The sequence below is a fragment of the Carassius gibelio genome, chromosome A17 (assembly GCF_023724105.1).
Source record: "Carassius gibelio isolate Cgi1373 ecotype wild population from Czech Republic chromosome A17, carGib1.2-hapl.c, whole genome shotgun sequence".
Lineage (NCBI taxonomy): Eukaryota > Metazoa > Chordata > Actinopteri > Cypriniformes > Cyprinidae > Carassius > Carassius gibelio.
In genome coordinates this window covers 24,142,755-24,166,202 of record NC_068387.1, presented here as the reverse complement: position 1 = coordinate 24,166,202, position 23,448 = coordinate 24,142,755, and the positions used below count along the sequence as shown (strand labels likewise).

Below are 23,448 nucleotides of genomic sequence, written 5' to 3'. Positions count from 1 at the left end.
CAACATTACAATCAAGCAGAGGTGCTATACACATCTTTACAAGAGTATACTGTATGCATGAGCATAGGCGGATCATCATATTAGGTGGATGAGGTTTGAAGCCGAGTGCTGAGCTGCTCCTGACCTGTCGTCTCTGCTGTGATAGCTGCTCATCTTGCTGTGGACGCTGCTGGCTTTGCTCCGCACGTCGTCCAGCATGGCCAGGTGTGTGGAGGAGGCGTGGGTGGACGTGCCCTGAGTGGACGTCCCGCGGGATTTACGGATGATGGGAGTGTTCGGGTCTCGCAGCAGAGACTGAACAAAGTCTGGCTCCTGCAGAACCTGCCGGCTCTCGTTCACCGCACCGCTGCTGGATACAGACCAGATTCGTGCTCATTTATCATCTGCTCGTTTTATGGAATCTTCATTGCAACAATGAGGTCAAATCAGTTCGAATATAGGTAAATAAACCAAGATTTAACAGATATCAACCGTGAAGGCATTTTTGCATCTCTGAAGATGTTGCTTTTTCTGAGTGACATACACAAAAATAATGACTCATAACTCCTTAACTTTTAGGAGGGAAAGTCAAAAGTTAGGTATCCTATGATAGAAAACGTTCTGTATTTTTTTGAAAAAACAAAACAAATTTTTTTGTGGAGGTGAGGGATACACTCAGATTTAAAGGGACTACTCAGCACTTAAGAGTTGTTCAAAATAATTACATTCATTAAAAAACTGAGTTTCTAAGCTTTCTAAGTTTCTAAGCTAGACAAGGAGATTAAACAACTGACAATTTCAAATATGTATGTAATATTTTTAATATATACATTTTATTATAGCACTTGCATCTAAAAATTTACTTACAAATAAATATATTAATTAAAAATAATGTATTACATAATTTTAAAATTCAAAGTTCTTAAAGCTTAAAATATATATTAGTTTAATATAATTATATATGCACACATACATTTTATATATATATATATATATATATATATATATATATATATATATATATATATATATATATATATATATATATATATATATAATAATACATATAATGTATTATATATAATTTATAATTACAGAGTTCAATGTTCTTAAAAATTGTGAATAAATATATAATTATGTAGTTATAAGATAATACTGAATTTTTCATAACCTTATATAATATTTTGTTTAATAATATAAATGTTCAATTATATATTCATTATTGCGTATTACAGCACAAAGGGAAAACTTAATTTAAATATTCTCCAGATATTATTTTACAAATATATATATATATTTTCTTCCACCCCCACAGTATCAATGCCTCTTTATGCATTATTTTTCTTAGCTATTGCTATATTTCAGAAATTTTAGAAAGCTGATGACAGTAAATACAATGTTTCCTGTTATTCGTCTCTTGTATATACTGTACCTGTTGATCATGTCTAGTTTTAAATGAACGTGAGTGTGTTCTCCTGTGAGGTAAAGTAGAATGAGGAAGGTACAGTAACTCACTCTTTGCGTCTGCGGCCGTGGAAGAAGCTGGCCCACTCGAAGCAGGTCTTCTTACTGGCCACCCAGAACACCGACGGGATCCCAACCACCAGCACCATCAGGTACTTCATGAGGAACAGGACGAGGTCAGGCCTGCTGGTCTGCTCCACCTTCACACAGACGACATCATCATCATCATCATTATCATCATCAGTCCTCTGGAGGAGCTTCCCTCAGGCTCGCACACACTCCACACACACATTTTACCCATCCACTTCCAGAATACTAAGCACACTCCAATACTCTACATACAATTAAAGGTTTAGCAGGTTTTTATATATATATATATATATATATATATATATATATATATATACACATATATATATATATACACTAAGTTTGACTATTTTTAATATTTTCAGTATTTAATGTTTTCATCATTATTTTAGGTTTTAGTAATTCTATTGGGTATTTTTTATTTTTATATAGTTTTTGTTGTTTTAAATGTCTATTTTTAAGTTTTAATTTGTAGTTCATTTTCATTGTAAAGTTTTAGTAAATTTATGTTTTAGTTATTTTTATTAGTTTTTTTTAAATATGTCTATAGTTTTTAAATTATTTTCGTATTTTGTAAATTGTAACGTTTTAGTTTCAGTTTTTTTAGTACTTCAACTGATCAAAAATTAAAAATGTTGCCTTGGCATCTAGTTTTTTTATATAATACTTTATTTTATTTTATTTTATTGATGAAAATGGTTTTAGTTGTAGTTAATGATGATAACCCTTCCATAAAACATGGAATACTACAATTGTCACTTTTCATCAAACTGCTTCATCTTCACTCTGAAAAATGGCCATATTTCTTTAAAGATGCTGGAGCTGAAGTGTGTATCAGTTCTCTCATTCAGACTGCATGGCTTGCTGAGCACAACAACGGCCTGTTCTCCTGCAAGCCTGTGCTCAAAACAGCTGGATAATGCACTCATGCATAGGTCACGTCACAACACACACACACACACAGCGGCCACCACAGAGAAAGAGAATATGGGAAATCTCTGTAGAGTGTCGTCTGATTACACTGGAGGAAATCTGACATCTATAAGGCACAAATTAACTAATTCACTAATCCATATTCACAGAAAAATACTAATGTATGCTGCCTTCAAGACATGTCAGGATTATCATATTTACAAGAAGGATAAACCATCTGCAATATGCATGAATAAGAGGGAAACTCAAACTGTAAGAATGTTTCATAGCAGGATGCATCTATAATTCACAGTAAACTGGTGCTGATTTAAGTTGAATGTACATTTTAGTTTGCACTTTGCATGCAGTGTTTTCTGCTGATGGAGAATAGTGATAAAATATGGTTCGTTTCAACTGGGTTTTACATTTACATGTATCCATTCAGAAGATGCTTGCATCACTTTCAAGGCATACAGTAAGAAGGGTATTTGAAATAAAAATACATGAAACTGCAAAAGAAAAAAAATAATTAAATTGATCATATCATCCATCTGTGCTAAATTGCTAAAGTGAATATCGATTGATGATGTCAAATTTAAAGGCTCCTAGTCACAATTATTGTGGTATAATGCTGAAGATGGGGGTGAAATATTAAGACCAAGCAAATGAACCATGAAAAAAGATTAAAATTATAGGACTAATAATTATCCAGCAGCATTAATTCTGCTTCATGACGTACTTGAATCATTAAACATTATAATATAGCTACACATTCCCTCCTTTAGCATAAGCCATGATGCTGGCGGATGAACGACTGACATCTTCAGTCTTCAAGTGCATGACTTTCAGCACTCAGGAACGCTCCCTAATGAGTGAATAACATGAGTGCATCACCTCACTCCTCCAGACCTCACAGACTGACACACAGCACGTCTCTCGTGAAGAGCCAATCAAAGCCCTGAGCTTCTGTGAGTCAGTCTCTGTGCTCTGAGGTAATGACAGGCCTGAGCACCTTTAATCACAGCGGGACGGGGGTCTGTCCTCCAGCTGAAACTCCAGCATCACACCATCTCCCCTCGGCATTGTTCTCCAACAGACCACAATACAGGCAGCACAGCAGGACTTAACAAGCCCAATGATGAAAGACACCAAGATCAAAAGAGATGCACTGTATCTGAAGAGCAATCTGCACAACTGCATCCTGACACAGGGCTGGGCAACAGACACAAATACATGAATCACTGTTCATATAAAAATCAGACAGCACTGTTCATTAAAACATTATGCATTACTGTAGTTTATAAAAAAAATCATATATACATACATATATATATATATATATATATATGTATGTATGTATTTAATATAATATTCATAGCTAATTAAAACTACATACTGAATTTTTTTATATTTACAAATATATTCTAGATTATTAATAATAACGAACAACCACATATTTGTGGGGATAAGAATTGCTGTTTATTGTTAAGCATATAAATACAAAAATAATCACTAATATTATTTAAGTAGAAAACACGTCTATATATATATATATATACACACACACTGTATTAATATAGTGTAAATACACAAATATTTAATATAAATGTGTGTATATAAAATTAGATGTAAAAAAACTATTATTAAAAAAAGTTAAAATTTAAATTTAAATTCTTGACTAAAGGCAATTAACAATAATGGAATATTTTTTATTAACACTTATATATGCAAATAATCAAGATTGTTTAGGTACCTGACCTAATGTTAACAAATCATAACTGGACTGTTTCTATAGTGCCAGCTGACTTCTATCAGAAACTAAAGGCTCTCAACAGTAAAATGTGTCAGATGAAAGCAGGGACAAGAGAGAGAGAGAAAGAGAGAGAGAGAGAGCATGAGATGGTGAAGATGGAGAAGATCGCCGGAGGGGAGAGAGAGAGAGCAGAGAGAATCACTGCATCACGTGACACTTCGGCTCAGATCCGGGAGAGGCCGAGCAGATACGGTTACACTGTAATAATAAAAATGTCTCGTGCATCACTGCGCTGGATGCTATCTCACTATCCATTCACTCCAAACACAAAGGAAGCACTAACAATGATATCTGCAGCAAATGCGGCGCTAGCAGAAGGTTGTGATCACTACAATCATCTTCATTCAGTCAAAGCAAACCAGTTGTATAGTAAATCAATCAAACACTCCTTCTGCCTCGACATTAAATGTCTCCATCTTCATAAAGAGAAATAAAACTTTTTTTACTAGGAGGAGAACAGCTGGAACCAGAGGAGGAACAACTATTTGAAAAGTAGTAGGAACACATTATAAATCTCATCTGCCTCTCTTCACAAGTACACTACGGTTTAATAAACTTAGCTGCCAGAAACACTACATGTTGCCACAACTCAGAATACAAAAATATGATATATTATAGATACAACCCTGTATAACATAAACAACCCTTCTTTGGTCTTATCTCTTAGAATTATTATTATTACCAATAACCCCCCCTCCCGCCCTCAAAAAAAAGATTTCAGATTTGTCTTTTTCATTAAAAATAAAACCAATTAAAATCAATAATTTTAAATATTATAACTGAATTTAGGCATACAAAAATATACAGTATGTAAAAAAGGATTTTCATTTTGAGATTTAATACAAATTAATTTATAAAATTATTTAATTTAGTTTTTAAATATTAACAATTAGCATTGGATGAGGAAAAGGGTAATCTTATTATTTAATAAAAATGCATGCAAAAATAATACAAATGCATAAATGCAATAAAATATCATTTTTAAATATTTGGGGTCAGTAAGATTGTTTTTAAATAAATTAATAATTTTATTCCGTAAGGATGCTGATTAAGCTGATCAAAACTGACAGTTGAGGTATTAATAATGTTACAAAAGATTTTTAATATATTTTGAAATATTAGGCTATATATATATATATATATATATACAGTATTGTTCAAAATAATAGCAGTACAATGTGACTAACCAGAATAATCAAGGTTTTTCGTATATTTTTTTATTGCTACGTGGCAAACAAGTTACCATTAGGTTCAGTAGATTCTCAGAAAACAAATGAGACCCAGCATTCATGATATGCACGCTCTTAAGGCTGTGCAATTGGGCAATTAGTTGAATTAGTTGAAAGGGGTGTGTTCAAAAAAATAGCAGTGTGGCATTCAATCACTGAGGTCATCAATTTTGTGAAGAAACAGGTTTGAATCAGGTGGCCCCTATTTAAGGATGAAGCCAACACTTGTTGAACATGCATTTGAAAGCTGAGGAAAATGGGTCGTTCAAGACATTGTTCAGAAGAACAGCGTACTTTGATTAAAAAGTTGATTAGAGAGGGGAAAACCTATAAAGAGGTGCAAAAAATGATAGGCTGTTCAGCTAAAATGATCTCCAATGCCTTAAAATGGAGAGCAAAACCAGAGAGACGTGGAAGAAAACGGAAGACAACCATCAAAATGGATAGAAGAATAACCAGAATGGCAAAGGCTCAGCCAATGATCACCTCCAGGATGATCAAAGACAGTCTGGAGTTACCTGTAAGTACTGTGACAGTTAGAAGACGTCTGTGTGAAGCTAATCTATTTTCAAGAATCCCCCGCAAAGTCCCTCTGTTAAAAAAAAGGCATGTGCAGAAGAGGTTCCAATTTGCCAAAGAACACATCAACTGGCCTAAAGAGAAATGGAGGAACATTTTGTGGACTGATGAGAGTAAAATTGTTCTTTTTGGGTCCAAGGGCCACAGGCAGTTTGTGAGACGACCCCCAAACTCTGAATTCAAGCCACAGTACACAGTGAAGACAGTGAAGCATGGAGGTGCAAGCATCATGATATGGGCATGTTTCTCCTACTATGGTGTTGGGCCTATTTATCGCATACCAGGGATCATGGATCAGTTTGCATATGTTAAAATACTTGAAGAGGTCATGTTGCCCTATGCTGAAGAGGACATGCCCTTGAAATGGTTGTTTCAACAAGACAATGACCCAAAACACACTAGTAAACGGGCAAAGTCTTGGTTCCAAACCAACAAAATTAATGTTATGGAGTGGCCAGCCCAATCTCCAGACCTTAATCCAATTGAGAACTTGTGGGGTGATATCAAAAATGCTGTTTCTGAAGCAAAACCAAGAAATGTGAATGAATTGTGGAATGTTGTTAAAGAATCATGGAGTGGAATAACAGCTGAGAGGTGCCACAAGTTGGTTGACTCCATGCCACACAGATGTCAAGCAGTTTTAAAAAACTGTGGTCGTACAACTAAATATTAGTTTAGTGATTCACAGGATTGCTAAATCCCAGAAAAAAAAGTTTGTACAAAATAGTTTTGAGTTTGTACAGTCAAAGGTAGACACTGCTATTTTTTTGAACACACCCCTTTCAACTAATTGCCCAATTGCACAGCCTTAAGAGCGTGCATATCATGAATGCTGGGTCTTGTTTGTTTTCTGACAATCTACTGAACCTACTGGTAACTTGTTTGCCACGTAGCAATAAAAAATATACTAAAAACCTTGATTATTCTGGTTAGTCACATTGTACTGCTATTATTTTGAACAATACTGTATATATATATAAATTCAAAATACAGGATTTGTTGTGAAAACCTGGCAACCCTGATCTGAACGGTGCTGGAGATCTACTTCTAATTACAGAAGCGTCTTTACTGATGAGATGTGCATGAAAATCGCATTCGATTTTTTGCACAGCCCTAATATATATATATATATATATATAAACTGTGTAAAGAAAAAAGTGCATAGCAACAAAATACCTCTAGAAAATACAATTATTTGTCCTAAAGTGGAGGGATTAATTTAGTAAAACTTACAGAAGTGGAACTGAAATGTAAAAAAGTATGTTTTTGTGTTGACTTTACCTGGAAAGGGCAGGGTATGTGGTAGTCTCTGCAGCGCTCCTGCACCCATGTGATCTCCCAAACGGAGCGGTACGTCTGTTCATACAGGTAACAGCCCACCATGGTCAGCAGCGGCACCAGATACAGCACCGAAAACACACCGATCCGGATCATGAACTTCACCAGCTTGTCCTGATTCTCCTTCTCCAGGGGAATCTCCATTCGGACTCTGTTGAGCGCTACAATCCCGGCCAGCAGCAGCGACACTCCTACCAGGACGTCCAGACAGAGCGGCGCCAGCACGAACCAGCGGAGAGTGTGAACGTCGTACAAGCCCACGAAACACACACCGCTGATGTTATCACCCTCGATCTTATTCAGAGCCAGCAGGGCTATGGTTAGCATGCCAGGTATCCCCCAAGCGCTGGCATGGAAGAGCAACGCTTTCTTCTCAATGGCTTCACTGCCCCATTTGGGAACAGCGGCTAAAAACCAGGTGATGGTAAGAATGACCCACCAAACGCTTCCGGCCATGGTAAAGAAGTACAGCACCATAAAAAGCAGCGTGCAAGCCTTGTTATGCGAGCCTTGAGTCACCGTGGACGTTTTGAAGTGGCTGGGATTGGCTGCGTTACACGCTACGCGATCCTCCAGCAGAAAGCCCAAGAAAAACACCAGTGACACCATCATGTAGCAGACGGCGTAGAAGATGATGGGCCGCTCCGGGTAGCGGAAGCGTGTGACGTCGATGAGGAAGGTGAGGAAGGTGAAGAGCGTGGCCGAGAGGCAGACGATGGAGACGACGCCAATGAAGTAGCGGGCGAAGGTGAGCTCCTCGCGCCGGAAGTACATGTTGGGACAGGGAGGGGAGCAGTCGCGCACACCGAGAAACATGTAGCCGAGCTCAGGCTCCACTTTGAGCTCGCGAGGACACCAGAAGCCATAGTCACGCTGAACAGACACGGACGACTGGTCAGTGGGGTCCTCGTTCACGAGCAGATCTACATCACGAGGGTAAGACTCCTCACAGTCCGGGAACCTGCAGTCAAGAGACAAAGACATACAAAACTACCACACACAATATATACGTGTGTGTAAATATATTTCTACTTTTTTTTATATAACGCATATATACAGTTAAGAGACTCAAATACATAACTAGACGAAAAATCAACTACACATTGGTTTTATATTTATATTTATATATATAAATGTAATGGATAGTCATCGCATTTATCAGAATTAGGCTATCTATTTGCTCGCACACGAGCAGCTCCGTTTCATCTCGGAGACGCGTTCTGTCTTTGCACCGTGTAAATAGCAAATCCGTCTATGCACGAGCGCTACTGGCTCTTAAAGGGAAGGGAAGATAAGACTCTGATTGGTTTATTGCACGTTACGCCCAAAAAACACCCATTACTCATTAGGAGAATAGGGACAACCCGTTTAGACCATGCCAACCGTTTTTCCATCGTTAAAATAGCAAAAGTGTATTTGGACATGCCCTGAGTGCCCCTGCGCTTTACACTTTGCGTTTAGATTGTTAAAATAGAGCCCTAAAGGTGGAGATTCGCCCGAACATCTGCATGTGCTTAAACTACCATTTATGTCAGAAAACATGTTCTGTTAAATAAGTTAAGAATAAACATGTTTAACCGTTACAGCACAATTTACCTTCAGAAATGCTGAGCAATTCATTATATCTTACACACTGGGACATATACACTTTGTACCTTCTCTAGAAAACTACTTTGAATTAAAAAGAAGAACAACTCTACCTGCTGCACTCCGTCTCCTCCGGCCAGGTGACTCCAAACATGTCCATGAGCTTCTGGCAGTCTCTCTTAGCATGTGTGCACAGGCTCCGGCACGGCAGAGACACGCGTCCATACTCCATACACACGGGGGCATACAGGGCACACAGGAACGGCCGGAGGTCTGGAGAACACTGCAGGTTCACCATGGGGTGGAAGGGCTGTTGGGGACGGAGAGCAGAGGTTTGGACTTGCCTGGCAAGAGTTACCATTCCACAATAAGGGCTTACTGTAGGTAAAGTGCAAGAAAACTTCTCAGGCAGAAGTAAACAAGGAATTAAAATTTCTAAATTTGGGATTGCGAGCATTTCAAGTTAACTTTTTCCAAAATTAAGCCTTTTATAAATGCTATATTCTTTAATGATAAAATTACAGAAATTATAAATAAAGTTAAAAAAAAATCTTTATATATGTGACATTGGACAACAAAAGCAGTATTAAGTTGCTGGGTTATATTTGTATTAATAGCCAAAAAGAAAAAAAATTATATGGGTCAAAATTATAGATTTTTCTTTTATGCCAAAAATAAGGGGGGGTGAAATGCTATTTCATGCATACTGAGTTTTTTACACTGTTAAAGAGTTGGATTCCCATGCTAAACATGGACAAAGTTTCAAAAATTAAGTCGTACGTTTGAAGGAGTATTTCTGTTCCAAAAAAACTCCTTCCGGTTTGTCACAAGTTTCGGAAAGTTTTTTTCGAGTATGGCTCTGTGTGACGTTAGATGGAGCGGAATTTCCTTATATGGGTGCTAAGGCACTTGTGCCGGAAGAGCGCGCGCTCCCGTATAGCAGAGCACTGAGAGCACAACAGACTTCACTGATCAGAGCGAGAGACCGAATTGTCACAAAAGAAGTGTGTTTTTGGTTGCCAGGGCAAGACAACCCTGCACAGATTACCAAAGAAAAAACAGCATTAAGGGACCAGTGGATGGAGTTTATTTTTACAGAGCATCAACGGAGTTGTGCAAGTGTTTGTGTTTGTTCCCTGCATTTCGAAGATGCTTGTTTTACAAACAAGGCCCAGTTTGACGCCGGATTTGCACATTGTTTATTTCTTAAGGATGATGCAATCCCAGCGAAAAAGGGTCACGATCGTGTGTTGGAACCGCATGCGGTGAGTAAAACTGCTTCAAATATCTCTGTGTTGTTAACTTAGCTATCGGCGCGTAAGCATATCAAGTAAACAACATGCGATGTTGTCATCAAACTGCACTTTCCACATGTACAGCTTTAAAAAAAAAAAAAAAAAGACGACATAAAGTGGAACTTAGTCATTTTCCAAAACCGCTAAGCAAATATATACAGTTTCAGTACATACCACATAGAGACGCCTTTGCTGATGCTGCTCTTGTTCAATTTCAGCCTCGGGATCTGATTCCGGATCATAAATATACGCTGAATCTGACTGTTAGCCATGGTTTGATTTGGATGATGGTTTTTTCCCTCACGGTAATGTCACAGCTTCCAAACGCTCTCAACTCAAAAGCACTACTGGCGCTCGTGATTCTTTAGCTCCGCCCACACGTCATGCTTCCAGACGCTCGTGTTTTTCTGGGAAAAAACGGTACAGACTAACTTTCTATTTTGTATGTTTCCTAAAGTAAATATATCAAAACTTTTTCTTATTTTCTCAGTATTTTGATTTGTTTGCTCCCTCAGATTCCAGATTTTCAAATAGTTGTATCTCTGCCAAATACTGTCATATCCTAATAAACAATACATCAATGGAAAGCTTATTTTATTGATATATTGTACACCCTTATTATGCTTATGATTATATTAAAGTAATCTGGTAGCAAAAATAATTTGTTATTTTTCGTCATAGGAAAATATTTCAAAACTTCTCAAGAATTACATTTTTAACTTTATTTATTATAAAGTTTAGATTATTCTAAGAAATTACATAAGATGTTCTTAGAAACATATCAGAACACAATTTTTTATAATTTCACTTGGGAACATGCTAATAAACTTCCAAAAATGATAAATATTTAAAGGCATTTCTGAAATTAGGAACATTCTTACAACCTTAGAATTAAAACCTAAGACATTTCTTAACTTCTCCCTTGAGAAGAGTTTTGTGCCTCCTCCCAGTATCTCAAGGTGCAAGAAGACAGGCAGGTAGTTGTCTGGGTACAGTAACCTGATGCCCCTTCAACAAGATTTACAGAACAGTTTGGCAGCTCCAAGGATGCTTTTGTGCCCTAAAGGGGCCCAGTGCATGCTGGGAGAGAGTGCAGCTGCAGAGTCGTGCATTTAAATTCAAATCTTTGAAGGAACAGACAATAAACCTCCACCTGGGGTTAGCCAATACATATGCACTTCCTGCTGGGGTCTGGCCCTTTGTGAACACCCTGTTTTTTGGAAAGAACTGGGAGATTGACACACGCTTCATTCCCTCACAGATCGCTCGAGCGAACTTAATCCCTAAGTTGGACAATATTTACAGATCATTTGCATGAATTACGGTTTTCCCACCAAGAAAAAGACACCAGCCTACTGCGGAGAAAGCCAACCAGGATATCCAAAATAACGTTCTCAAAATTCTCATGATGCAAATGTGCCATGAATAAAAGCTTTATCAATATTTAAGGAAGGTTATGAAATATTTACTCTGCCTCTGGAGCGGCTGAATTAAAGAAACACGAGAAACCTCCCGCATGGAAACCCCATACACTTCAGTAATTGAGCTGTATGAACAGAATCTGATTGGCTCTTGGCGTGTTTTGCCCCTCATAGATCTCAAACTGGACGTCCCCTTCGCTCCCTGCTCTACTGTTACACTCAGAAGGAGATGAGAGGGTCGTCTTATGGGAAAATCTTAAATTCTTAAAATAGCTTTGTGTCAGAAAGACAGAAAGTCAATGTGATATTCACCGAAAATCTTCCCCATCGGCATACTCTCAAAGCTCATTCATGCTCATTTTAAAGTAAAAGAGGATGTTTTGCACCGGGTTCGACATCAATGATTGGTCCTCACATATCTTGTCATTGACATCAAACCCTTTAAAACAAAAAAAAAAAAGAAGAAAAATTACAATTTGAGAATTAATCTGCTTTTGTAATTGCAGTACAATACTTACTGAGCTATAAAACATTAAATAAAATAAATAATAAACAAAATACATTATTTACTGTAATAATAATGTATAATATATAATTATAGATAGATAGATAGATCTAATTTTCCATGAATCACCCTCAAAAGCAGCAAATAATTCTGTAAAAGCATGTGAATGACAGGGGTGTAACTTCAAGCGTCTCTGTCTCTGAACACAACACAACACAATCTGTGAATGTGTCGAGCAAATAGAGACGCCACTGGAACGTCTTGAATCTTCTCCCTGTCAGAGCGTGAAATGCCAGTTTGCAGGCTTACTCTGAATCCAGAATGGAGATCATAGCCTTTATATTTAGTGAGCATTAATTAAATGCCCTAAAGAATGCACACTGACAAAAAAGGAGCGCTGCCAAATATAGACAGACGATCCTGAGGGTTGATGTCTTCTGAAGAGGAAAAGAACGCTGCACATCCATCAAGCCATAGTCATTTGGGAAACGATGTAGAAAATGAAGACAGCTGGATTAAATTGACACACAGATCTATAAATTGGATTTCTGGCTGTATAATAGGACTGTGCTGTATATCATATATATACTATGTGACAGTAGGAATGTGTTGTTGAGCATGAAACATTCTGCTGCGATGTCATTTATACTGCAACGCTATTTCAAAAACATCAGATTTCAAGAAGAAACAGCCTGCTTTCCAAAGTCTCACAGATAGATTGTTCCAGTGTTGACAGCTTCATTCATTATAATGGAGACACAGTGTAGCCATAGCTTTGCCAAACAATCCTCTGTTCTACGTGTTAAAAACCTGGTTTTATCAAGGTCAAAACAATGCCCAATGATACCATGTAAGTATCTGTTCATAGAGATTAATTAGTATATAAAATATTTATGGGTTACATTTACACCAAAAATAATGGTAACACTTTATAGTAAGCTTTCTTTCTTGTTAAAATTAGTTAACTACATTAGTCAACATGAGTTGACAGTGAACAATAAGTATTTAAAGTGAAAGTGACGTGACATACAGCCAAGTCTGACCCATACTCAGAATTCATGCTCTGCATTTAACCCTTCCGAAGTGCATCCAACACTCCATTAAGGGGTAACCATGAACAGATTTATGGATAAATTAGTATAATTTTAACAATTATTTATAAACCGATAAAAATGCATTATAATGTGAAATATGAGCCATCAAGACCTTAACAAAGGTTTAATAATAACCAAGAAGAGAAAAGGCAATACAATGAGAAGATGCCAAAAAGTATTTAGAGCCCCATGGTGAGATTTTTTTTTTTTAAGTTGTAAATAAAACATTATTGGAGTATATTTTATATGGAAATACTAATTCAGTGTACTTCAAACATATGTTTAATTCAATGTTACTGGCCAATTTATTGTAATTGTGTTATTTCCGAGTGAAAGTTGTTTCTTTAAGTAATATTATAAATTATAAATATAAACATTATAATTTACTTATTTTTGTTGATTTTATTTGTTTAATATATTATATAAACAAAATGCTATTTTATACACATTCAGTAATATTATTAAATTAATAATACAAATTAATTCGAATGAATAAAAACAAATATAGTTATTTAATATTAAATATAACAACAAAATTAAAGAAGCAATTTAAAAGGCCAAATTATATTTATTTACTGTGTTTAAAATGACAGGTGACATGCATTGAATGACTGGAATATACTGTATTGTCCAATCATCATCCAAGAAAATTACATTAAACACGTATGCATTAAGTATTATTTCTTTTCTACAGATTTCTCATTAAACCTTTCACACTGTGAAGAAGAGTAATGCACACAAGAGTTGGATTTTCTGCGAAGGTATCTTTTTGTTCTTCTGTCAGTGAGACGTGAAGGTGTAATTAATCAAGACCACTCACACGTTCCCGAAAGAGAGATTCAAACATATTATTTAGCCTAATCTCCATGTCTAAGACGGTAATGGTGATTAAAACACTGTGGGGTTGATGAGAACGCCAGCGAGCCCAGACTGTGTAGGAGGAGCAGCTCGAGGAAGCGGCTGGGTTTCTGGCAGCGCTGCTAAAGAGCACATTTGTCTCTCAGTCGCCAAGCGCCACTCCTCTAACACTTCAATGGATGGATTAAGTTTCTGCCTGTTTTTCTTTTGTCAGACTCATGATCCATTTAAAGAATCGATGAATAGAGGTTACCTTTGAAAGCCTCGAGCTTTCAGAGTACGGCCACATGCTTTTACGGCTTCCTGGGCTACTTGAGAACGTCTTCGTGAGAAAAATAACACATTAAGACGTCTTCCTACTGTATTTCGGTGTGGATTAGGTAGAAAAGGAGGCACATTTATCTGGACAAGGGCTGGCACTATTTTGAGCATTGCAGAAAGAGGATAAGAGCAAAAATGTCCTGTGGCAGTATCAATGATGGCATGCGATTGCCAATACCATGGCATTTCAATGTTACTCATTCAATTCTTCAATGGTACTTTTTTTAAAGAGTACCATAGCATTACCATAATGCATGTCTAAAAAACATGGTATTATTAAGATAATGCCAGGGTGCTTTAATATAGAATAGTACTATTTACATATGCCATAGTACATTTACATGATACTCAAAGGTACTTCAAAAATGTACATGGTATTACATGGTGTATGTCCAAATATCAAGGTATTACCATTGTATTGTGACATAAAGCATGATACTGGATGATTACCACATGCATATACTATGGTATATATCCAAAACTCCATGGTAATGCCAAGGCAATTTGATAAATGGCATAGAACTGAATGATTATATTCATTCAAGAAACCATTGGATAACATTGATACCTACCCAAAAAAATAAAAACATGGTATTATCATGCTAAATGTGCAAAACATCATAACACCATGGTGCATTGATAAATACACTAGTACTGAATTATATTTAAACATACATAAAATATACTTAAAAAATTAACATGGTAACACCATGGTACTCTGATATTTACGCAGTACTGAATGAATACCATGTTCATATTTACAAGACACCTGATTTACAAGAAACTTTTCACGTCTCAGGGTACATTTAAATGATTCTCAAAGATACTCCAAAGAATACCCTGATATCACATTGTGTATGTCATAACAAAATGTTTGACAAAATATAATTTGTCATATGCATGGTACTACTGTATATGATTACAACATGCACATATCATGGTAAATGTCCAAATCCTCATGGTAATGCCAAATACATACCAAAGAACTGAATGATCTTAATCACGAACTGCATGATGTTACTAATTCAAAAAATACATGGCATTAGCATGACATCTGCACCAAAAACATGGTATAATCATGATAAATGTCTAAAACATCACGGAAACACCGTGGTACTTATATATATACCACAGTACTGAATGATTACCACATTCATATTTGCATGGTATATTTGCATATTTCCATGATGCAAGACTAAAAACATAGTATATATAGTATTTGTCTCATAACGGATGCCTGCAGGGTAATGCAGGTGTCTGGACTGGAATCCTGCCTGAAAGTGTTTTCTGGCAGATTTGGAGATGGAAAAAAAGTGAAATCCGATTCGAACAAGTGAAATCAGAAGGTTAAAAGATCTTGTGTGAGTGGAAAATCCAGTTTACCAACTCTGCAGAGAGAGCGTTTGTGGAGAAAACCAAATGTGAGAATCGCTCACCCTTTCCTTTCTGGGCTGTGTGTGTGTGTGTGTGTGTGTGTCATACTTGCTTCTGATGAGTTCTGAATGACTGTGCTTTCTAAAGCTGTAATTAGTCATTTCATAAGTGCAAATGACCAATCAAGTCACAGATTTCACTTTTTTTTTTTTCATATATTCAGTTATGGTCAGAATTTTACAAACACCTTGCAGAATCTGCAACATGTTAATTATTTGACCAAAACAAGAGGGATCATACAAAATTCATGTAATTTTTAGTTAGTTGTGAACCATTTATTTTAGAAGTCAACTAAATTACTAATAAGATTTATGCAGAACTTGTCGACACAATGCTAGGCTCAATGGCTTAGTTATCTTCTTCTAAATATCTCAGCAATGTAAAGTCTGTGGGATTATTTGGCCATTTTTTATCCAGAACATTATTGTGCAAAATTATTATCCAATCACAAACCCCAAGTATAAGCAATTATAACAATATGATTAATAAAAGCAGCTGAATGTGAAGTCTTGGAGGACACAGAGAACCCATTCAAATATCAAATACTAATGTTTGCTCTTGGAGGCTCAAGGCTCAAGATAACAAGCTCTGATCAACTGTTGAGCACTAGATAGTCTGAACTGTTGTGGTGTCCTTCTTCCCTCCGGCCCAGAACACTGTCAGATACTATCAGGCCGTTTCCCATCAGTCTGTCTGTCTGCAGCTCCACATCCCTGCTGAATGATCCCGGGTTTCTGGCAGCAAATCCAAATCTTAGGCTTTGAGAGAACAGTTTTGAAATATCTGAGAAAAGTTGTGCTGTATTAATCAGTGAGAGCTGAATCCACACTTCATCATTACTGTCAGCTGAGAGCTAAGAGATCCGAGCTTATTTAAAGGGGTGCATTTATTTGATCAAAATAGAGTAAATACTGTAATATTTTGAAATATTATTGCAAATTAAAATAAGTGTTTTCTATGTTAATATATTTCAAAATGAAAGGTTTTCCTGTGATTCAAAGCTGAATTTTCAGCATCATTACTCCAGTCATCAGAGTCACATGATCCTTCAGAAATCATTCTAATATGCTAACATTTTTTTTTATTATTATTTAAAAAAATTTAAACAGTTGTGCTTAATATTTTTTCAGGTTCAAAAGAACAGCATTTCATTGAAATATTTGTTTTTTCATATAATGTATGTCTTTACTTTCATATTGCTGAATAAATAAAAAAATATATATATTGACAGGTGAAAAGTAGAGTCTGCAACAATATTTTACAGCAAAAATGCTGCAAAATATCCCAGTACTGTTGTGCTCACGGACGTAAAGAGACACTGATTGAGTGCTTATAAATGAGGACACAAGACAAGAAGTGAATCGTCCTTGTGGGTGACACGACAACACGCTGGCCGCTCTGAACGGCGTGCAGGGACACACAGAGAATAAAACACATCCTGTCTCTCCTAGAACAACAACAGAGATAAACTCCTTCTGCAGTCACCAATTGGCTCTGGACGGCCCTTCACTTTCACACGGGCGTGAAAGACTCAAGGGCCTTGACTGGGGAGTTATGTCCTTCATCTGAGCTCTGGAAGAAAAACAGAAGGAAGAAAGCACAGCTCCTCCTGTCCTGTCATTCATCCAGCCCTGAATCAAGACCACTTCTTGTCCCAGGTTTCATTCGTTTAGGTGCTCTTTCCTTACATTTTAAACAGGTGGTAACCCTGATGCTTTTGACAACTCTTCATCCTCAGGGGTCAGAGGTCAGCGTGAAAGAACGCCTCCTGGGAACACTACAGCTGGTCTTTTTTTGAGGGAGTACAATTACGGTTTGTTAATATGGTGACGCCTCTACCCAGTTAAGGAAGACGGAGAAAACTGAAGAAAGTGAAAGAGAGATTTGAGTCCATCTCATAAAGAGCCCTTCTGTAGAAACTACAGGGGGTCTTACAGACAAACCACACACCATTGCAATTATTTCAACTTGAATGCACACAAAACCGTACTGAATTAGGGGCCGTTCACACAGGACGCGTTCTTGTGTTCAAACACAGCTAGACTGGAACTGAATGCAGACATGTTTTTCTGAGCTGAACTATTTTTAATTTGACTCTCTATCTCAACGCTAGTGAAATGCTGAAAACATACCTGTCAGCGAGTTCTTTGCATTCTCTATGCATTATCTTCCATCAGCATACAGGCCGGCATAAAAATAGCAACTTGCTTTCTATCCCAGATCCACATTTTTCTGCTTTCCTGTGGAAAATCTTCCACAATAGCACATTAGAAATTAGGGGTGCTCCGATCACGATCGGCCGATCGTTATGCGCATCTCGTCAGTAAAGCCGGTTCTCTAATCAGCGGTTAATTCCATCAGGTGTGTGATTTCACATAGAGCAGCTGTTACTACACAGAGCCGTTGTTAATAGAGAAGATGCGCAAATCCACTTCATTTTCAGCGTTTTTTGGCACATCTTCTCTATTAACAACGGCTCTGTGTAGTAACAGCTGCTCTATGTGAAATCACACACCTGATGGAATTAACCGCTGATTAGATAACCGGCTTTACTGACGAGATGCGCATTAACGATCGGCCGATCGTGATCGGAGCACCCCTATTAGAAATACTGGTTGTGCTATTTCTGCAGTATGCATGCTGTTTTACATAGTATGCAAATTTCCTGTAAGCATGGATTACACAAGTGACCTTTTAGATTTGCCAAAATGTGCGTTATTAAACAGAACGTGTGAAAGACTGTATCACACAATGCAATGCACTTGACTTTTGCCTTTAAAAATGCAACCTGAAATAATATAGTTTACAATCTCTTTCTTGAATCGTTATTTAAACAAAAAATGTTAAGCAGTTAATACATACTTGAATGCCCTTTCTGAATTCTGATATCTGTATCTTTAGTCATTTTGATGTGCCGCATGCATTAATCAATAATGAAGGAATTACATTTTGAACATTTTAGCCAATGACTGATGACCTCACACACAGGCCTGTCATTATCGCCTAGGCTCCGCCCACTTACAGCATCACAATGAGGGCGTCTAGACCCCAAAACCACCCAGACAGTACATGCCCCTGGAGATCTTTAATCAGCGCTGGGTGGGAAGCTTGAGTGCTTTTGGAAACCCACGGGTCATTTGTAATCGCTTTTGATTTAGTTTGGAGCTGTTGAAAACTTCAACGGTTGAACTAAGGGTTAACAGATTAAATTAATTCACAAGGCTTTTTAAAAAAATATTATTTACACAAAAACTGTATTGAGATTTTCATCTTCTGTAAGTACAAACTTAAGCACTAGCTTTTACTGTGGAAAGCATATCTTTCTGCTTCGATTTGATTCAAGAGCACTGAATCCAGCTCAACATAAGCACATAATACATAACTAACCTATATGTATGGTTTTTATCAGGGTCAGAACTAATCACCTGGCCTCATTCACCACAGAGAAAACTTTAGTCAACATACACACAAGATTTCCATCTAATCCCATCCGATCCGAGCTCATGAAGAGGAAAATGAACATACAGCCCTTGTGCAACACTCACAGTCGATCTGTGAACAAATCCTTCTTTCAAATTGATTCGTTAAAAAAAATTCTGTATCACATAGCATTTGTAAAATCAACAGACTGGATGCAACAATTCTGGGAATCTATAGTAATCTGCAAAGAGTAATATAATGATATCACATAATAATATTATTAAAATTATTGGGAACAATACTGATGTAGGTGTTTGTCTTTTAAAATACTTTGAGTAAGGCTGGAACAACAGAAATACCTCATTAAACACACACACACACATATACAGTATATATATATATATATATATATATATATATATATATATATATAGCTAAACATTTTATTGCCTGTGTTTGAAGTCATGCATCAGAGAAGTGTCTCAGATAACTGATTGATCTCTGATTCATCACAGGGGCAGCACGGGGCAAAGACAGAGGGGGGTAAGGGCTGTTTTTATGGTTCACCAGCAGGGAATCTCGGGGTGATGTCACACAGATCCACAGAGGATACTGTACACTCTTTACAGATGAACCACCGCGACCCTCGGGTGACCCCTGTGACCTACAGCAGGCGACTGCCTCTTCTGCTCTGTAGTGATTTCAGAGCACAGATGGACGCTTATGTTCTTCATCGTGTTTAATTGACTGAACAATGGGAGAACGCGCATTACTCTACACCTCAAATCAATCCAGCCATTACAGCTCTCAGCAGATTACAAAGCCATTAGAACCGGGAAAAAAAAAACATGAGATGGCACCATTAGTTCCTTCAATACATGGAATAAAACAGCATTCAACAAGCATGCCATTCCTGAGATGCTTCTCACTAAATTTATGGAGATGTTCGACATTCCCTATAGATATTTCTGTAACAGATGAACTATTATACAAACAAATAATGTATAATTAATACAGATTATTAGTTATACATCTGATATCTATATAATAAAAATCTTAAAATGTCTAATTATATAGCTGGAATAAAAGCATTTATAATCTTTTCATAATTAAACGAAAATAATTATTCTATTATTCATCTATTTATAAAAAATTTATTACATGTTATGTGTTGTTAAAAATGTTTAAATATACATTTTATAATATGATTTATATTTTATATCAATATTTTTTTCCCTTTTTAAATCAAAATGCTTCTCAAATGCTGTGAATTTTCATAATGTCATTATTAAAATGTAATCATTTTAAATTAATTTAATATCAGAAAATATATAGTATCTCACACACCTAAATCTGTAGTAAACGAACCAAAAGAGAGAAAAATGTTGCATTTTAAAATGTAATTTTGTTTTTAATTGTAATTATTTTAGCCTTTAATGCTCTGTATTATGCAAATGGGGAAAACAGACAAGGAGAGGAGTTTTCATTATTAAATGTCATTATGATCTGACTTTTCAAAATAGATTTCTTTTTCATTTTGTACAAATTTGGTAGGTTATTATAATTTGTGAAATAAATTTCATATAATATATATAAAAAAAAAATTCAATAAACATTATATAATAAAAAAAAATCATAAAAATAATATAAAATAATAATAAAAAAAAGATTAATAGTAAAAGATCATACTTTTTGGGGTTCAAATACAAACAATTTGCATAAAGAACCAAAATCACATTGATTGCACTGTACATTTTACGGAAAAGGGCAAGGCCATAAGGCATCTCAGAACCTAAAGATATTTTCAACAAGTACAACTATGTATAATTGAAGATATTTTTTAAGATCAAAAGCTAGCTGGATGCCACAGATGCAGATTAGACGATACGAGATCAAGCTCAAAAATGCACTTTAATAGCATGTTACAACTTGAAGAATAAAACAACATGAACAAACCCCTAAAAACAGAAATGAAAATCCCGCAGCTCTCACATTTAAGTTTGAAAAATATCACATTAAGCTTATTTCACTTATCAAGAGTCGTTTTAATTATACAAGCTCCTCAAAGCACCAACCCCAAGCTTCCACAACAACAAGCTCCAAGGCAACCTAGTTTTCCTGCCACCTTCTCTAAATCCCAGCTGTATAAGACAGAAGGAAAAGCATGGTTACCTCCATCGCCAGAGCGGCCGTCTGCTGGTCGTAGTGGTTGAGGAGGTTGGGCATGAAGGTGGTGTTGTAGGGAAGATCCTGGCACATTCGGAGGCCGATCGACTCGCAGGTGAACATGCTGTGACTGCCCACCGAATCCATGTGGATGCCCAGGCTGCTCATGAACTGGGAGAGAACCAGCAGAGCAGTGAAGAGCCACATCCTTCGCAAAGGTAAATCCACAATGTGCCCCATGCTTGAACGGCAGAACACAGTGGGACAGGACTGAGAGGCCAAACGCAAGCACGAGGGTTTATTCTCTATGCAGAAATCCACCACACCCATAGTGTGTAACGTTTACCGCATATGATCGACCGCTTCCATCTCCTTCCTGCTCTGTCCTCATGGATACCTGATGTTGACTGGTGACTCGGGTCAGTGCACGCTTTGATCAGACCCTTCGACACTCTTATGCATCCTCTCACATTCATACAAAACTACAGAAGCTGCATTTGATCAGGGTTGTCTTCAATGGATCCTTCAAACGTGGCTACGATTGATACTGGATACCTGTAACGACATATTAAAAGACGAATGAACCTCGCAAAAACTCTAAAATCAAATGACAATTTATAAACTTATATTTCGCAAAAAGAAAATCAAACCTAAAAAAAAACCTTATGATTATGTTTTGTGACAATTGCATTACTGAAATAAGTGAATAAATGCATTAGTGCATATGAAAGAAAATACTGAAATAGTGCTAAAGTAATAAAATATAATATTAAGGGAGGGGGGGGGGGGGGATCATACAATATGGTAGTATCTGTTTTACGGAATTTAATTAATGCTTATTTTAATTCAAGATCACTGCATCCAGAATTTCATTACTGTATTACTGTAATGAGAAGATTTTTTTTTTTTCTATTACAGCATTGCACATCTTGGGAAGAAAAGTGCTTATTTGTCATGAAAATAATGTTTAAAAAGTGTAATGTAAAAAAAAATGCTTCTTATTTTCATGAAGCAAAATCTTATTTCTGATTTTTGTTCTTTAATATTGATCTTAAATATGACCTTCTTCATGAATTAACATGATTAATCCACACTGGATTAAAGTTTGCATTTAAAACAAACATATAAAATCACTATAAATAAATAGTGAGTAAATAATGTTTAAAGACCCATTTTCCTAACATACCACTTCAGTCCAGTTCGTGTTAAATCTGAATTAACAGGAGCCAGTGTAAACATCCCAACCCCCTTACAACACGTTAGTGTGAGTCTACAAACACACAACCTGCTCCAACCAGCTAGAAAACACAGTAACCAAACATTTAAGATCCGACCAAAGTCTTCAGCAATTGTCTAATATGAAAACACATTAACAGACGTGTCAAATGAAATTATATTCTTCATTTTATTAAAGGGTGTTGTTGCACACCTTACATTGCATTATACATATTCAAATATTCTGATATTTCATGCAGGGTCAGCAGCAGTGCAATACATATGATATGGTTTAATGTCGGAACATTAATAAACATGCAATTTCAGACAGGAACAGCAGACGATATGATTATATGAAATAAAGGATAAAACACATTTATGTGGGTTAAAACACGTGAACAGTGCGTTTAATATGATGCATGTAAAACTTTACCTGTCCCTGGCAAAGCTCCTCTGGTTTTCTCCATATGACACAACACAGTGTGTCTCTCGGTGGAGATGTACGCAGCAGGTTTGGTTTCAGCACCTACAATCATGTAACACACTGAAGTGCGTGCTGCAGTGTCCCTCAAGACAGTCACACATTAACACTTTTGCTCCGGATGCTTATTTACATAGAGAGGCTGATCGATACAAAAATCGTAAACTACCCGAGACGAGCACATTAAGAGCTTCACGGACGGCTGGTGGCTTTGAATATTCACAGCGAAACTCCTGATTCGCCCCAC

At 36.6% G+C, this 23,448-nt stretch overlaps 1 protein-coding gene across 3 annotated transcripts in view; it reads right to left on the bottom strand.

Annotated features, from left to right (window-relative positions):
* LOC128031784 (frizzled-3) overlaps positions 1-23,448 on the bottom strand; it is a 25,286-nt gene extending 1,838 nt beyond the window's left edge. Inside the window, exons 1-6 of one of the 3 annotated variants that reach the window (XM_052620206.1) lie at positions 23,154-23,448; positions 21,512-22,060; positions 9,105-9,301; positions 7,348-8,365; positions 1,495-1,643; positions 125-346 (exon numbers count right to left, since the gene is read on the bottom strand). In XM_052620206.1, the coding sequence (XP_052476166.1) occupies positions 125-346; positions 1,495-1,643; positions 7,348-8,365; positions 9,105-9,301; positions 21,512-21,835 (1,910 nt within the window). In that variant the 5' untranslated portion in view covers positions 21,836-22,060; positions 23,154-23,448. Of the gene's footprint in view, positions 1-124; positions 350-1,494; positions 1,644-3,457; positions 3,658-7,347; positions 8,366-9,104; positions 9,302-21,511; positions 22,061-23,153 lie in introns of those variants that run through there. The other 2 variants (XM_052620205.1, XM_052620207.1) reach the window with 2 other exon arrangements.